Source organism: Xenopus laevis, chromosome 2S (genome assembly GCF_017654675.1).
Source record: "Xenopus laevis strain J_2021 chromosome 2S, Xenopus_laevis_v10.1, whole genome shotgun sequence".
NCBI lineage: Eukaryota > Metazoa > Chordata > Amphibia > Anura > Pipidae > Xenopus > Xenopus laevis.
In genome coordinates this window covers 20,311,286-20,330,505 of record NC_054374.1, presented here as the reverse complement: position 1 = coordinate 20,330,505, position 19,220 = coordinate 20,311,286, and the positions used below count along the sequence as shown (strand labels likewise).

General features: G+C 42.1%; 1 protein-coding gene across 1 annotated transcript in view; it reads right to left on the bottom strand.

Annotated features, from left to right (window-relative positions):
* The window catches only part of mrps6.S (mitochondrial ribosomal protein S6 S homeolog), a 38,027-nt gene extending 35,179 nt beyond the window's left edge, over nt 1-2,848 (bottom strand). The window contains exon 1 of the mRNA XM_018248897.2: nt 2,634-2,848. Coding sequence (XP_018104386.1) covers nt 2,634-2,678 — 45 coding nt within the window. The 5' untranslated portion in view covers nt 2,679-2,848. The remainder of the gene's footprint in view (nt 1-2,633) is intronic.
* Between the last annotated feature and the right edge of the window lie 16,372 nt (nt 2,849-19,220).

Below are 19,220 nucleotides of genomic sequence, written 5' to 3'. Positions count from 1 at the left end.
TCCCACAGCCACACTCCCTTCCTAGAGACTATTATTCCACTGTTACTATAGGCACCATCTCTCCCTACTATACCTGCTATCCCACAGTCACACTCCCTTCCCAGAGACTATTATCCACTGTTACTATAGGTACCATCTCTCCCTACTATACCTGCTATCCCACAGTCACACTCCCTTCCCAGAGACTATTATCCCACTGTTACTATAGGCACCATCTTTCCCTACTTAACCTGCTATCCCAAAGTCACACTCCCTTCCCAGAGACTATTATCCACTGTTACTATAGGCACCATCTCTCCCTACTATACCTGCTATCCCACAGTCACACTCCCTTCCCAGAGACTATTATCCACTGTTACTATAGGCACCATCTCTCCCTACTATACCTGCTATCCCACAGTCACACTCCCTTACCAGAGACTATTATCCACTGTTACTATAGGCACCATCTCTCCCTACTATACCTGCTATCCCACAGTCACACTCCCTTCCCAGAGACTATTATCCACTGTTACTATAGGCACCATCTCTCCCTACTATACCTGCTATCCCACAGTCACACTCCCTTCCCAGAGACTATTATCCACTGTTACTATAGGTACCATCTCTCCCTACTATACCTGCTATCCCACAGTCACACTCCCTTCCCAGAGACTATTATCCACTGTTACTATAGGCACCATCTTTCCCTACTTAACCTGCTATCCCAAAGTCACACTCCCTTCCCAGAGACTATTATCCCACTGTTACTATAGGCACCATCTCTCCCTACTATACCTGCTATCCCACAGTCACACTCCCTTCCCAGAGACTATTATCCACTGTTACTATAGGCAACATCTCTCCCTACTAAACCTGCTATCCCACAATCACACTCCCTTCCCAGAGACTATTATCCCACTGTTACTATAGGCACCATCTCTCCCTACTATACCTGATATCCCACAGTCACACTCCCTTCCCAGAGACTATTATCCCACTGTTACTATAGGCACCATCTCTCCCTACTATACCTGATATCCCACAGTCACACTCCCTTCCCAGAGACTATTATCCACTGTTACTATAGGCACCATCTCTCCCTACTATACCTGCTATCCCACAGTCACACTCCCTTCCCAGAGACTATTATCCCACTGTTACTATAAGCACCGACTCCCTACTATACCTGCTATCCCACAGCCACACTCCCTTCCCAGAGACTATTATCCCACTGTTACTATAGGCACCATCTCTCCCTACTATACCTGCTATCCCACAGCCACGCTCCCTTCCCAGAGACTATTATCCTACTGTTACTATAGGCACCATCTCTCCCTACTATACCTGCTATCCCACAGTCACACTCCCTTCCCAGAGACTATTATCCCACTGTTACTATAAGCACCAACTCCCTACTATACCTGCTATCCCAAAGTCACACTCCCTTCCCAGAGACTATTATCCTACAGTTACTATAGGCACCATCTCTCCCTACTATACCTGCTATCCCAGTCACACTCCCTTCCCAGAGACTATTATCCCACTGTTACTATAAGCACCAACTCCCTACTATACCTGCTATCCCAAAGTCACACTCCCTTCCCAGAGACTATTATCCACTGTTACTATAGGCACCATCTCTCCCTACTATACCTGCTATCCCACAGTCACACTCCCTTCCCAGAGACTATTATCCTACAGTTACTATAGGCACCATCTCTCCCTACTATACCTGCTATCCCACAGTCACACTCCCTTCCCAGAGACTATTATCCACTGTTACTATAAGCACCAACTCCCTACTATACCTGCTATCCCAAAGTCACACTCCCTTCCCAGAGACTATTATCCACTGTTACTATAGACACCATCTCTCCCTACTATACCTGCTATCCCACAGTCACACTCCCTTCCCAGAGACTATTATCCACTGTTACTATAGGCACCATCTCTCCCTACTATACCTGCTATCCCACAGTCACACTCCCTTCCCAGAGACTATTATCCCACTGTTACTATAAGCACCGACTCCCTACTATACCTGCTATCCCACAGTGCTTTCTCAGAGACTATTTGAGAATATATAACTGCTGCACAATTCATTATGGCCTTTGCAATTGTATCTATGATTTGTCCCTCAGGGGCCCTAGGCTGATGGGGCCCAGGCAATTTACATGTACATAATGCTAGCCAGGTCCCTGCTGCGTGTGCATGAGCTCTATATGCAGCAGGATCACTATATGCAGGATCACTAGATGCAGCAGGATCACTATATTCAGGATCACTATATGCAGGGTCACTACTAGATGCAGTTGGATCACTGTATGCAAGAGGATCTCTAGATGCAGCAGGATCACTATAGGCAGGATCACTATAGGCAGCAGGATCACTAGATGCAGTTTGATCACTATATGCAAGAGGATCTCTAGATGCAGCAGGATCACTACACCATTTGTATAAAATAAAATATACCAGCTCTTCCATTCTGACTTCCAAGCTACTTACCAACCTGCCGGGAAGCTGTGACCCCTACAAAGCACGTGGATGGGCCCCCAGTGAGGGCCAGATGGGGAAGCCAATGAAACCCAAAAAGGGAAGGGCACGTTTCCCTGATAGAAAAGGAAGGAGCACAAAGCATGGGCGCCACTCACCCTCTGCATGGCCTTGAGGATCAGAGCCATTTCGTATCTGGGCATGGCGGTCAGTCACTAACACACTGGGACAGGCGGAGTCGACTCTGGTTCTGCTCAAGAGGTGCTGGCTCTGCCCAAATCCGACTGAATAAAATCCCGATCTGTAGTTTAAAGGACGCTCCAAACGCTGTCACCTAGCCCCGCCCCACTTCCGCCTCTTCCTTCCGCTAAGCCCTCCTCCTCGCGCAGTCCGGACACGCCCACGCCAGTAGGACGTCATTGTGCGGCAGCCCGGCATGGGTGCTGTGACCTTTTCCTCTGTCAGTATAACACTATTCCCTCACACACTAGTGAACATTCACATTGTAAGACGCTCATGGTTGCCTGGTAATATTAATATCATTGCTAGTATTCTATCTTTACCTGAGAACCTGCTTGTGAGGTTCAATTGCCCCCCACCCCACTGATGTATTTATAGTGTCTGTGACCTCCAGTTCCACAGCACAATCATTTTAGGATCCCCCCCCTCTAAATCTAAGTGTGATGAGGGCCTAGTTTTGAATCATTTATTGAAACTGTTTGTCACAGGGCCAGGGGGGTGTCCTTTTGTACCAGTTACTGGTAAATACAGAAGCTCTAACTACAATATAGAAAATAGTTCCAGCAGCCTATCAGAGCACAGGAATCACCCCCAAACCAAAAGACAACTGCAAGTCTCCAACTGTCCAGCTTCAAGTTCTTGTTAGGAGATTAGGAGATGCTGTCGGTATCACATTTATTGTTGCAGGTGTATAGACTTGTTAGCGACAGTCAAACTGAGGTAACCTCACCCCAGTGGACCACCAAACATATAAACACACCCGCCACCACCCCTTACAGATTTTGCCAGCCACACCCATGCAGTGCCGCCATTTGAAATCACAGGGCCCCGTACAACTACATTTTTGGGCCACCTGTGCCCTGCCCACCCTATATGCCGCCCACACCACAGTTAAAAGTCCACACAGACATCAGCACTAAAAACGGTAAACCCCCCATTGATGGCCTTAAAGTGAAAAAAAAACTGTGGCGCCCGGGCCCCCCATAACATTTTCAATCCAGCCCTGGCCACCTCAAGCTATGTACACAGACAAGCAGGGCTATTTCAAGGTTATGTGAAAGTGAGGCAAAAAAACAAACCTTTTCAGGTAATTTGATGCATTCTTTAACCATAATTATACCGGCAATACCAGTAAGATTGCTGCAGAAAATTAATTATGAGTACATTAACCCCATATGTGCCAGTAAAATCACTGAAGAAATGAACAAGGGGCATATTTACCCCAGACATGCCAGTTATAGCACTATAGCAATGGGTTATGAGTGCATTAACCCTAGACATGTAAGATCACTGTAGAAAATGGATAGCATATTAACTCCAGAAATACCAGAGAGGTTGCTGCAGATATACACAATGAACATGTTTACCCCAGTAATGTAAGATCACTGTAGAAAACAATTGTAAGCTTATTAACCCCATACATGCCAGATATTAGGCAAGGAGGAATTAAGGAAGGCGGGCTATCATCTGGGGGCAGCCTAAAAAGTAAAGATGTGCCATCCACAGTGGAACTGGCGGCTATCTTTAACTGTATTTATTTTGGCATGAACAAAAAGTTAAAGTTGGTGTGGCAGTGCGCAATTGATGGGGCCCTGGGACCACCAGGAGTTTTCCAGTTATCTCAGTAGGCCACCCAACCCTGGTTATGGAAGATTCTTTTTTAATGCTACTCAGTGCAGGGCCGGAAATAGGGGAAGGCAGATGTCTAGGGCACTACTAAGTGGGGGTGTCAAACATGTATCTCTTCTTTCTCCTACCCCTGATCCAGACCTGTGTTCCCCCTGTGCATCATCACATCCCACGTGCCGGGGAGGGGGCGAAGTGGCCAACCGGTTGCCCAGGTTTGTAGATGGAGTCAGTGTGAATCCTGAATGAAACATATCTGTGCAAATCTTCTCCACAGATTGAGGGCCCAATAAATTTTAAATCAGGTCACAGGATACAAGCCAGTACCCAGTAAAAAAAACAAGTAGTTAAAACTGTACCTCCCAACCAATCCTGAAAGAAATAGGATATTTTAAGTTAAACCTTAACATTTATAGTACCATTTAAACTTCAAATAAAACATAACATTGGTATATGTGTATTTATATATATATAAATATATATAATCTTCAAAGATGGATCCGCACTCCAAACAATTCAATCAAAGTGATTTTTATTGAATTATCACTCAAGTGTCCAACGTTTCGGCCCACATTAAGGCCTTTATCAAGGATGTGGGCCGAAACGTTGGACACGTGAGACTCAGCACACACCACAAACCTGAAGGGATAGAGTGCAGGTACTTTCTGGACTTTTGTATAAATATATATATAAATATATATATATATATATATATATATATATATATATATATATATATATATATATATATATATATACAGTATATATATATATACAGTATATAACTGCCAAGATCTCCATATAATGCACTTCCCATAGCCAGTTTTTTAATCCATTTCAGCTGCCATGGGATAATACTGATCAAAGTCACATCCACAGATATTAAAATATTCTTAGAGCAATGCTGCTTTAGGAATACAACCCTGGTGTTTCTGGACTACAGAGCCCAGCACGCTTTAGGCTAATGCCAGTGGCTCTAGGTGCAGACACATACAGGGCATAACTACAGAGGAGGCAGACGCTGCAGCTTTGGTTGCCACCTAGTCGGTATTTTACCGGTCTGGCCGGTAAAAATGATGGCTGATCCCAATGTTATTAATAAGGAAAAAAGGTAAATATTTTTTTCCAGAAAAGCTTGCAACCCTGCAGGGGGCCCACCCCAGGAGGTAAAGGGAGGAGGAGATAATAATGATTGCTCATTATTGACCAATCTCAACATATACTGGTAAAACAGGACAACCTCTGGATTTGTTGGAGGCCCAAAATTAATTTGCTGTGGGGCCCAGTAAGAACTAGTAACACCACTGGACACATACTGTAACTGAGCTGATGGACAGTTTTTAGCCTGCGCTTATACATTGTCCAATAATCAGTTCAGTGTGACATTAGCCTAAAGCAACTATCTACTGAGTTACTGTAAATGTGCAGATCCACGTTTAACATTTCACTAAACTGCATAATCCCCCTCCCCAATGCAGTAGCAGCCTGAGATTCACTTCCAGAATTGCCTCCAAGCAGTAACCTCCACACTGAAAGCAAACCTGTGCCATGCAACCAGGGAACACAAGTAAAGGTGGACATACACTATAAGATCCTCTCACTTGCCAAGGTCACCAAACAAGCAGATCTTTCCCCAATATGCCCACCAAAGACAGGGTGATATCGGGCTAATCTGACCCTAGGGCCAAATAATCAGATTACAATGAAGTGAATAGGCTGAGGATGAGGACCACATCAATTAGCCAATGCGGTCTTCGATCATAGGGGAAAATCAAACCAACCCAATCAATATCTGGCCGGTTTTTGACCAGATATTGGTCAGGGAGACCTGTCAAAATGCCCCACACACAGGCCGAATCGGTTTAAAGGACCCGAATCGGCATCTTAAATCTGCCAGTGTATGGCCACCTTAATTCAGCAAAACATGGCTGGTGCCAACACCATTGTGTAGCCCTGCAGTTTGGAAGTCACTATGGTGGTGGTGCGATTGATGCGGGCAGGAGCACTGGAGATATAATTAATCCTTATTGGAAGCAAAACAGGGGTTATTTAATGTTCACATGATTTTCTAGTAGACTTAAAGGAGAAGGAAAACCCATGAGCGCAAAAATCCCTCCCCTCCCTCCTCCCCCCTGGCCTACCTGTCCACCCAGGCAAATGCCCCTAACTTGTTACTCACCTTTCTGCGCAGGTCCTGTCCACGGAGTTCACAGGCGCCATCTTCTCCCAAGCGGTCATCTTCCTGCTTTGACCGGCGTTTTTGGCGCATGCGCAGTAGGAGCATTTATCCGGTACGTATCTACTGCGCATGCGCCAAATGTCACGAAGTCGGAAAACTTTGTGACTTTTGGCGCATGCGCAGTAGATCCGTACCGGATAAATGCTCCTACTGCGCATGCGCCAAAAACGCCTGTCAAAGCAGGAAGAAGACCGCTTGGGAGAAGATGGCGCCTGTGAACTCCGTGGACAGGACCTGCGCAGAGGGGTGAGTACAAGTTAGGGGCATTTGCCCGGGGGGACAGGTAGGCCAGGAGGGAGGGGGGGCAACACAGGGGCAGGGGGAGGGTTTTTGCGCCCAGGGAATTTCCTTCTCCTTTAAGTTATGAAGATCTAAATTACAGAAAGATCTGTTATAACAGGTCCCATACCTGTACTTGCATCTAGGCTATTTCCTATGATGTTAAAAATCCAACATTATGGGGGGGAACATAGGTCAAAGCCCTTTAGCCGTAGGAGCTGGTGGCTTTCACCTGTTGTTTGCACGTTGCACCCTGCTCTGCGTCCTGCAGCTCTTCATAGGCTGTAGTATCGACATGATCGAGATGACTGTTCCACAATTCCTGGGGGATATTTCCAAGCAATGCAGCAGTCAATAAGTCATGTGGGAGCAGAATCACAAGTGATATCATATGATGGCACTAACTGCTGAGGGTGGGAGAGGCAGTAGACCGGAGTCATATAGATTGAGTGTCCCAAGAATGTGAAGTGCAAATAAAAAATAAGACCCTGCCATAAAATGCATGCAAGTGTTTTATTGAAAAGCAAATGTGACCAACAGGCAATGTTCCAATCTTACCACCAGCCCTCTATCATGCCTTGCTCCAAATACTTCACTTTGCAGCTTAAAGCAAAAAAGTCAGTAAATCAATCAGTAGATCTTTGCCCACCACCAAAGCTTAGGTCTCACATACTTTACCACTGAAAGCATTTCTATGAACTACATTAGGTGCCATCAGCACTTCAGTCTACTGTGGATCTGGTGTACTGTCTATACATCAGTGACTGATTTTCTTTTTCACAAGGAATTTGCCAATATTTGGTTTGGTCCTGACAAAACAGCATTTCATGTAACTGTTCATAATCCAATTTATGTGTCTAAAATGGCTGCATAGAATGTATCATACATAGTTCCGTAGTAAATTTGGGTTGAAAAAAGACCAAAGTCCATCCATTTCAAAGCCTATGAAACAAGGTCTAAGAAATTCTTGAGTGGATTTTTATCACATTATTGGTATGAGGGTTATTTGAAGGTTCCCACTAAATGTTGGAACATTGTTGGTGGGATTTGCTTTTAATCAGCATTAAAGAGGTTCTAATAGGCACTGATGTTGAGGATCAAACCTGTCTTAAGCTGGCCATAGATGCAAAGATCCCATCATACGAATCAAGGATTTGTAAGATTTTCGGACCGTGTGTGGAGAGTCCCAACATTTTTCGTCCGGCGGAGATCGGTCGTTTGGTGGATCGGACAGGTTAAAAGATTTCTGTCGGCTGCCGATAATATCTCTGCGTGTATTGCCGATCGTACGATTTTCAGTGGGAGACTGTCACCAGCTTTGTCAGACATAACTTTCGTACGATTGCTGTCAGGGGCAGAACATTGGCTGATCTGTTCTTTTACTACTTTATTTGATCTGAATGGTTAGTGGCAGGGCGGGAGATGGGGAAGTCCGATCGTTTGAGGATTCAAACGATCGGATCTTTGCATCTATTGCCAGCTTTAGAGTTATTGTTACAATTCATCCAGCAGGTATTGAGTTAGGTTGATGTCAGGGCTCTGTGCAGGTCAGTCAAGTTCTGTTAGTCCCATCCCTGTCAGCCCATTCTGTATGGACCTGGCTTTGGTCATCGGGGCATGTGCTGAAACACTGTATAGTGTAGCCTTAAGTTTGCTTTCAAAAACATAGAAAAAAGTCCCAGAACATTATTCCTCCTCCACCATTAAGCATTTGAGCAGGTAGTGTTCTCCTGCCATCTGCCAAACCATCAGACTGCCAGATGGTGACACACCATTTACCATTTCAGAAGACACTTTCCTCTTCTCCAGAGGCCAATACCAGTGACTTTAGGCCACACCAGCCTCCAAATCAGTGGCGTAACTACCAGGGGAGCAGGGGGTGCAACTGGGCCCGCACCCCGCAGGGCCCCCCCGGCAAATCGTGTGCGCTGCAGCCGCCTGGAGTCGGCTGCAGCCGCAAAGTAAATGCGCACGGAAGAGGGGGGGCCCGGCTGCACGGCCTGCACCAGGGCCCGCCCCCACTCCATTACTGCTCCAAATGGCATTGCACAGTTATATTAGGCTTGTGTGCAGTTGCTCTCCCATAATCCCCATCAACATTGCTTCCAAGGATAGTTTAGAACATGGAGGACATGTCATTTTAAAGTGCCCAGATATCGTGTACACAGCACCAGCAGCAGAATAGGGTAATAATATCACAGTCCTGAGGTGTCTACAAAAAGAACCCAACTACAATGGCCCCTGCTGCTATTTCTTGGGAATGCAGAGAGTTTAACAAAAAGGGAGAAAATCACTTAATCCCCATGGATGTCATTGTATATGAGATTGGAACCTTCTATTGTAAGCTCCATTGGGAAGGGACTGCTATGAGTGATGTATAATCTCTGTAGAGCGCTGCAGAATATGTTGGTGCTATATCCTGCAATATTTTGTAGGTCCCAATAGGACACGGTCTAATATTTATTTGTTACGCATAAAGAACTCCTGAAATGGAAGGAACTTGCAGGGTTAAATTCCAATGGAGGTTTCTGTGATACTAACCTTTATGCAGCGTACAGCTGCGCACATTTTTTAACAACTCCAGGAATTTTTTAAAATCTTAAATTGTTTTTTTTTTTTGCAAATCTTGAGCCCAAACATAATAAAAAGCATGTGTTGTTTAATCCTCTGTTGGCGTCTCCCCTCTGCAGGAGGTTAATGGTAGCAGGCGCACGCTGCCAAATGGTACCCCCTACGGCCCCCTGCTGTGATTGGACACAACTGGAGGATTCAACAAAGCAATTCTTTTATTTTCCTGACTTCTTTGTAAAACATTTTTCTAATATGAAAAAAAAAAAGCTGCGCTGTAACATGAGGAAAAATGAATGAAACCATTGTAAAGGTATACTTTAAATCCAAGACTAGGTGGTAGGGCTAGCCAGAAATAATCCTTTAATATTAGCAAATGAAGTCATATTACCATTTACCGTAAATAAGGGGAAGGTTATGCACCAGACCCTTCTCCTTATATTTTAAATCACCAGTGGCAAGAACCAATGGCATGTTTGACATTCAGGGGTGGGTGGATGATTTTAACTCACCTGAGAAAGCAGGATCCCTTCTCTGGAAACCCATTATCCAGTCTTAGCAGTGTCGGACTGGCCCACCGGGATACCAGGAAAACTCCCGGTGGGCCCAGGTGTCAGTGGGCCCTCCTACTTCTAAACATTTGGCCTATTTGTAAGAATTGCTTGTGTCCAAGCAGAGTGAAAATGCCCCAGTCAGAAAGTCTGTCCAAGCTATTGCATTTCAAAATGAGCCAAAGTTGCTCAGAGATGCAGTCTCCAGCCAAATAACATATAATGGTGCAATAGCAAAGTGTATTATACCCATTGTAAATGTAAAATAAATGAGCAGGGAATAGAAAACAGATTGCCCTGGCTGAATACAAAATCCATAAATGATTAACCAATGGATGTCAGGTAAAGAGCGTATCCACTGTTTCAAGGAAGCCCATTCCCGTGCATAGCCACCTTTGCTTTGTTTAGTTCATTCAGGAAGGGACATTCAACTCTTCTTCGCTGCCTTTAGCCCAACAGATGTATATCTTACATCAGGACCAATAATCCATCAGGACCTCAAAATGATTGATCTAAATAACTATCAATTGGTGATTCATGCCCAGTTGGTCAGACAGTATGGCCACCTTAAAGGAACAGTAACACCAAAAAGTGAAAATGTATTAAAGTAATGAAAATATAATGTACAGATTGTGCTGCACTTGTACAGCTGGTGTGTTGGCTACAGAACTGTACTATAGTTTATATAAACAAACTGCCGTGCAGCTATGGTGGCAGCCGTTCAAAGCTGAAAAAGCAGAAAAGGCACAGGATACACAACAGATAACAGATAAGCTCTGTAGTATACAATGGGATTCTCCAGCGCGTATCTGTTATCTACTGTGTATCCTGTGCTTGAATGGCTGCCCCCATGGCTACACAACAGCTTGTTTATATAAACTATAGTAGTACTTATCTGTTATCTACTGTGTATCCTGTGCTTGAATGGCTGCCCCCATGGCTACACAGCAGCTTGTTTATATAAACTATAGTAGTACTTATCTGTTATCTACTGTGTATCCTCTGCTTGAATGGCTGCCCCCATGGCTACACTGCAGCTTGTTTATATAAATTATAGTAGAGTGTCTGAGGCCTAGAGTTATTGCTGGAGGAAGACTCAAAGCAAATGGCTACAGCGACCCTGGTTATCAGCCTGGCAAACTTTCTATCTGAAAAAAGCAGAGGTTTCTTCATGACGCTACTTGCTTTGAGTTACCATCTTTATCTGCTAGGGACTCCTGACTACCAACCCCATCATTTGCCTTGTTTAGTGGGTAAGAAAGGCAGTTCCAGACAAGCTGTGTCCTGTACTGGGGGCAGTAAACACTTGGGCTGGTCTTGTGTTTGCATTTTCTTCAGCCTGTGGTCATAAATAATGTCCATGAGACTCATTTACCGATATAAGTGCTAAATTGCAGTTGCCAAGTGCAGTTAATTTTCATTGTTCTTGTTTCAATTAGAAAATGAAAAAAAGATCTTATTGGTCGCTATGGGAAACTGCACTGGTGCAATTTAGCACCAGTAACTCTGCCCCTCAAATTTAAAATTTTAAGATCCTACACAAAATAGTACAGTAATATTAGCTATTTGCCTGAAATGCTGACAGTTGCCTCTGCAATAACTTAAATAAAAATTGGCACATGAGCCATTTCCCTCATACAGGAGTCATGGTTGTATTGATGGGGTGGGCATTTATCCTTGCATACACTATTCTAATTCCAGAGCAACAGAAGGAGTGGTAGTAGAAGTTTAAGCAAATATAATTTAAATTTTTAAAAATGATTTTCCTTTTCTCTGTAATAGTAAAACAGTACCTTGTACTTGATACCAACTATGATATAATGAATTCTTATTGGTGGCAAAACAATCCTCTTGGATTTGTTTAATGTTTAAATTATTTTTATCAGACTTAAAGGAGAACCAAACCCTTAATTATCAAAACCCCTACACTACATAGACCCTGCCCCCCCCAGCCTAGGTGTTACACCCGGGAAATGCCCCTACCTCTTTACTTACTCCTTGGTGCAGATTCTGTGCAGCGGAGTTCACGGGCGCCATCTTTTTTTTTCCGTCACTTTCTGCACATGCATGCCCCGATACGCTGCTCACTTCACAAAGATTACTGAAGAGAAGAAGATGCACAGAATCTGCCCCGAGGGGTAAGTAAAGAGTTAGGGGCATTTACCAGGGGTAACACCTAGGTGAAAGCAGGGAGGGGGGTCTATGTAGGGTGGGGGGGGTAGGGGTATTTATAATTAAGGGTTTGGTTCTCCTTTAAGGTACGGAAATCCAAATTACAGAAAGTTCCCTTATCAGGAAAACCCCAGGTGTGGATAATAGATCCTGTACTTGGATTGGTAACTTTATTCCTGCCTATAAGGTACATGCTGGAAAGTTGGTGGAGGGGTTACATAGATCCTCATATTATAGGCCTAATGGATGAACAACCTTTATTAACCTGCCAGTATTTGTGCAGGAATGGAGGGAGACTTGAATGTTACAGACTCATTTTTGTACGTTCCCTAACAGCAGGGAGGCACGACAATGAGCTCTGATTGAAATTCCAGCCAAATATCCCCCTTTCATAAGTGCCCTTGATTTAAGCCTCCCCTGCCCAATGTTACAGACATTCCTTCTTTTTCAATCAATGGCTTCTCCCAGAAAACTTCTTTATTGTATATTTGCTCCCTTTATTTCCATCCATTTTCCTCACACTTGCTCATACATTATGGATGCCAGGCTAGAGGAAAATTCCACTAGAACAATCACAGGACCCGGGCCTTATAAAAAAGGGGTCAACCAAACGTGGGACTGCTAGACTGGGACACATGGGTTTCCAACCACATTACAGTATATTCCTATAAAAATGATGGCCAAAGATCTCTCTTTCCTTATAAGAAGGATTTAGTATCCAGGAGTGGGGAGAGTTCCTTGGATCAGTCATGGAACCCTTGTTTTATTATAATAGATAAAAAGGAAATTATCTTTTAAAATGTGAATTATTTGGTTAAAATGGAGTCTATGGGAGGTGCCCTTCCCGTAAATCAGAACTTTCTGGATAACGCTCTATGGGGCAGAGACCTCCATTCTCTTGTCTCCTTGACAAAAACCCATAATCTTTATTAATTATAACTGTACTTTGTAATTATTTGTACAGGTATGGGAACCGTTATCCAAAAAAACATAGATTTAGTTATAATCCAATAATCCAAATTCTTTAAAGTGGACCTGTCAACCAGACATAAAAATCTGTATAATAAAAGTCCTTTTCAAATTAAACATGAAATCCAATTTCTTTTCTTTTTTCTTTAATATTTAAACATTTATAGCTGTTATAAGATCATTTAAAAATCTCAGCTGTCCATCAAATATTGTCTGCCCCTCCTCTATGCCTTAGACATAGAGGCGGGGCAGACAATTACTTTCACTTTCCATTCAGCACTTCCTAGATGTCACTGCTCTCCCCACATTCCCCAGTTCTCTTAACCATTTAATTGTGTAGCCAGTGCATGGGGATGGACATCAGGTCCCCCATTCTGGAGCACAAACAAGATTCTGAGATGATGCAAAGCTTGTCTTAATAACAGTGTCCACAAAATGGACATAATGGGCATAGAAAGGTATTGGTGTGACTTTAATCGTTCTAGGACACACAATCAATACAAAGCTTGGAATAAGAGCAAACCCAATGTCTTAAGGTGGCCATACACGGGTAGATTTTTTACTTCCAAACGACCGATTCCAGAACGCTCCGATAATATCGATAACCTATCGGATGGTTGATGGTGTACAAATGATCGTCGGACGAACGATCGTCTTGACATAATCGGATGAGTTTAAAAATTTTAGTTGTTCAGGATGTCAGGATTGTAGCACAAGCCAACGAACCTATACGGAACAACGAACATATACGGAAGGACCCTAATGTTTTTTTCTGAAAGCTTCATTTGTAACCATATGAACTATTTAAAGAAATAAATTGGTGCTGACTGCAAGAATATCACCCTATCACCTCATATGTGAAAGAAGTTTAATATGCCATAGCAAGACATAAATCCATATGTCTGCATGGAGCAGGGAAGGAGAAACTGACTATATACTACAGACAGTGGGGCTCATTTATAAACACTGGGCAAATTTGCACCTGGGCAGTAACACATAGCAACCAATCAGAGGCCTGCTTACATTGCTCAACCTGCAGCTGACTGAAAAAAGCCACTCACTGATTGGCTGCTATGTGATAATGCCCAGGTGCAAATTTGCCCAGTGTCACAATGCTAGCACCAATCCTCGTTTGTTGAACAATGTTCGTCCGTACATACGCAAACAATACGATTATATCTGTTCATATAATCGTTCTCCGTGGATGGCATATCGGATGGTAAAATAATCATTTAACGAAACGATCATTTATTACAGAACGATAAAAGTATGCCCGTGTATGGCCACCTTTACTTTGAAACGATAGATGCCTACCTTCTGCACCATACCCACAGGTTGCTTAATGGAGAGCCATGGTACCTACTTCACATTAACCACCCCCAACACATTCTTCTCACATTCTGACAAGGTTGTTATGTAGTCTTTCTATTGTGATTCAGTGCAACTTTTTACTTACCCCTCGGTGCAGATTCTGTCCAGCAGTTCACAGCAGCCATCTTCCGGCTCTTCTGTAATCTTCGGAACGGTTCGGCAATTTACGCAACTTTCGCCGCAGCACAGTTGTTGCAAAACAGAAAATTGCTCCAACAGCGCATGCACTGATACGGCACTTACTTCCCGAAGATTACCAAAGAGAAGAAGATGGTGCCCGTGAACTCCGCTGGATAGAATCTGCATGGAGGGGTAAGTAAAGAGTTAGGGGCATTTGCCCTGGGGTAGCAGCTAGGCTGGGGGGAAGGAGGGAGGGCGGTCTATGTTCGGATTCGGGGTTGGGTTTTTTTTTACTTTACGGTTGAATTCTCCTTTAATAGTTCTTTTCTTTCTGCATCATTTGAAATCCTGGCAGGAAAGGAGGGACTAAAACACTGATGTTACAAATTGTAACAACTTCTCCACAGCTTACAGACAGCATGCAGGAACTACATAACCCACAATGCATTGCACTATGATGTCCTGTTCCTTATTGAAATCATGTGTGCAGGGAATTGTAGGGTTTGGAGGATGCAGGCTGAGGACAGCTGGCTGTTGATACAAAGTAACAGTAGTCAGTCAGCTCAGCAAAGTAGTCTGAAAGATCAGCAGGAGAGCAGGGGGCAAGGCTTAGGGAACTGTTCCAAACCATTATAAATCATGAAAAGTCTGCATATTTTTTAATTGATGTGTATTGCAAAGTTGCTTGAAATTTTGTTTACTTTTCAAAAAGCTTGTTATTATAAATTATGTTTTTGTGGCGTTCGCCTTTAATGATACTATATTCCATTTCTCATCATACCACAAAGCCTTCATCAAAAGTCAAACCACTGGTCACAGTTTCATTCTGCCCAGGCATTGTATTTCATTTTAAAGTTCTTCACAGAACTCACTGCCAAATCAGTTTTCGTTAGGAGATACACCACATCTTAATCAGTGGAAGTTTAGCATCCCAAGCCCTTCTGGATCTTTGTTCATCACCCCAACACCCTGCCTATCTATAATAAACAAAAGCAAAGGATAACCTGTAAAATATACAGTGAATAAAGTACCCCCTCTTGTAAAATATAAGGATATTATTAGTTACCGAGGAGTTTCATACAGTTCCGAAGGCCGAGTGTTTTTATACAGGTCATGGAACTCCGAGGTAACTTCTAATATCCTCATATTTTACAACTGGGGGTACTTTATTTATTATAATACACAAATCTTAGTGAGTCATGTGACAGAAATGACATCACTACTCACCGTTTATAACTGATGACATCACTACTCACCGTTTATAAGGATATAATTTACAGGATATTCATGGCTTTTGTGTATTATATCCTTATAATACACAAAAGCCATGAACATCTTGTAAATTATATCCTTATAAACGGTGAGTTCTGATGTCAGAACGCGCCGTTTATAACAGGGGCCCCCAGGCCGCCAAATTTGACGTAACGCGTTGGAATTTGGCACCCAAATTTGACGCCGGCGACCAAAATATCGACGCCGACCCCCCTCCCGACCCCCCCACAAAATGTAGATTATAATGTATAATGTACCCCCTACTAGAAATTTATAAAGATATCAAAAGTCACCTCGGAGTTATGTGACTTGGAAAAGGGAGAATTATAGCCCAGAGTACATAACTCCGAGGTGACTTTTGATATCTTTATAATTTGTCACATAACTCCTCGGTGACTTATAATATCTTTCTAAATTACAGTAGGGGGTACATTATCCACTATATAATAAACAAGAAACATGATTACCGGTAAACAATATCTTTATAAACATGCACTTAGTGAGGTCATCATTTATAATCAGTGCACATGACTCACTGAAACTTGTGTATTATAACAAATGTGTTCCACAACCTGTTTAAAAGCACTCAGCCTTCAGGCTCAATATAGTCATGGAACTCCTCAACTGCATCTAATATTCTTATACTTTACAATAGGGAGACATCATTCCCTATGTCTGAAAAAGATACTATGCTGGGCTATAAAACTCCCTTTTCCAATTGTGGTGTTTATACAAATGGCCTGTAGATGTCACTGTGCTCAAGACTTATACTGTGCAAATTTACTATACAGCTTGTGGTGTTAGAGTTGCTTCCTGTTGTGTAATGGCTGCATGAGCCTGCTAATAAAGCACTGTTATACTCTACTCATTCTCGGCTACCAAAACATAACACCAATGAACTGACACAATCTTTAATATAACAATTATTTGCAATGCCTTTGGACTAGTACAACAATAAGAAGAGGTTTGGATTTGTCTGATTATTTTCATATACGGTTTTACCAAACAGATTTAAATCTTAATTTGCATATGCAAATTTGAAGAGTTACATACATTTTCATAAATTTTGAACATATTCAGTTGTCTAGAGCTTTAAAATCGCTTTACAGGGTTTGGGATCTGTGCATCTAAACACTTAAGATTCACTTGATTTTGAATCTAGTAAAAAGTGCTAGGAATTCAACTAATAAACGCTGCTGACGTGGCACCTCAAGAGAGTGTTAAATATAAATGTAAATATATATTTTTTTAACTATAAAGTGTTGAATGAATTTTCCTTCTAATGCATTTTATATTATTTCTACAGTCGGGTGTTTGCCACATTCAACAGCAGGATTGAGGCTGGAATAGATAAACAATAATATGGTACATAAACAATGTTTATATACACAAAAATATTTGTTTAAAAGTAGAAAAAAATCTTTATTTAGACGATCATTTCAAGCTTTTTCGTGTCCATATGACACTTAGGGGCATATTTATTAAAGGTCGAAGGTCGAAGTTAAAAAAACTTCGAACTTCGAATTCAAAAAGACCAATCGAGTCTAAAGTTTTTTTGGGGTCGAGGTGGGCCAAATTTGGCCAACTTCAAATCGTACGATCGTATTTCGAATTGTACGATCGTACTTCGATCGTACTTCGATTGACTTTTTTTACCTTCAATCTCCCAAACTCCCCCAATTGCCTCCATACAGGTTGCAGGAGGTCCCCCATAGGCTAAAACAGCACTTCGGCAACTTTTAGGTGGCGAATGGTCGAAGTCGAAGTTTTAAAGAGACAGTACTTCAAAAAAATTCAACCTTCGAATTTCGAAGTTTTTTCAGATTCAATTCAAAGTATGACTATTCCCTAGTCGAAGTACACAAAAAATAGCTCGAAATTCGAAGTTTTTCACTTCGAAACTTCACCTCGACCTTTGATAAATCTGCCACTTAGTCATAACCTAAGTAGCTTATGACTAAGGGGGTTATTCATTAAAGTAGAAGTTTTTTTTACTATAAAATCAGAATTTTTAGTGGAAAAAAAACTTGCATTTTTTGGGATTTATTATACCCTGAGGATGGAAAAAGTCAGAATCTGAAAATCCAGCATCTCAGACTTGCCGAGGTTGTGTATATAAGTCAATGGGAGAGGTCCTTATCCTATTTGGAAGTTTCTGTAATCTGACTATTTCAGACTTTTCAGGCAAAAATCTGAAAAAATTCGAACTTTTAAGGAAAAAGCCCGAAAAAATCAAGTGATTCAGGAAAATCGTGCGATTTATGATTTCTCTCAGTTTTATCAAGATGTACCCTGATCCGATTACATTGTACTGTTTTAAAGGGGACCCAGCACCCAACAAAAATTATTCCAAATCCTATTTAATCATGTTAGTCAAGCAAAATTAATTTTAATTACACTGTATACATTATTTGAATCTTGTTTCCATCAGTCTGGGAATCCATAATTATAGCAAGCAGGCAGGAGTCATTTTGTTGAGACTGTTATTAAGACAAGTCTTGTATCATCTCAGAATCTTGTTTGTGCATCAGAGTGGGGGACCTGATGTCCATCCCCATACACTGGCTACACAATTAAATCATGAAGAGAATGGGGGAATGTGCGGAGAGCAGGGACATCTAGGAAGTACTGAATGGAAAGTGAAAGTAATTGCTTACCCCCCCCCCCTCTATGTCTAAGGCATAGAGGAGGGGCAGGCAATATTTGATTGACAGCTGAGATTTTTAAATGAGTTTACTCATTATACAGATTTTTATGCCTGGGTGACAGGTCGACTTTAATAATAAATACGTTCCAATCGTGGATTCTAGTTTGGTCTGACTTTTTTTTTATTAAAATACTCCGAAAATTGATTTTGATAAATAAGGCCCTAAGTGTCAGATGGACGCGAAACACGCAAAGCTTAAAATGATTGTCTAGATAAAGATTTTTTTCTACTTTTTAACAAATATTTTTGGTCTGATCTGCATATAAGTTTCAGACTGCCCTGTACCTTTCATTGTTCTATACGGATTGACCCCCCCTGAGCTGAGGGCCTAGGTCAGGAGCACTTGGGCCACTGCTTCACCTTGGTGAGTTTTTTACAGGAAATAGATATATTTGTGCTTAGATTTGTCTTTTGGATATAAAAAATGCATCTGTATTTCCTTTATTAGCTTTGTGTTTATGGATATCGGAAGCCTCTTTTATGAACACAGTGTAAAGTGCAAATTTTGGATGCAAATCATGCATAATTTTTACCCACAATACGGAGTATTTTCTCAGAATTCCAGTATGATTGCAGGTGTATTTAAACAAAGATGAGTCCATAGCAACCTGCATGGAATATACACTCATTT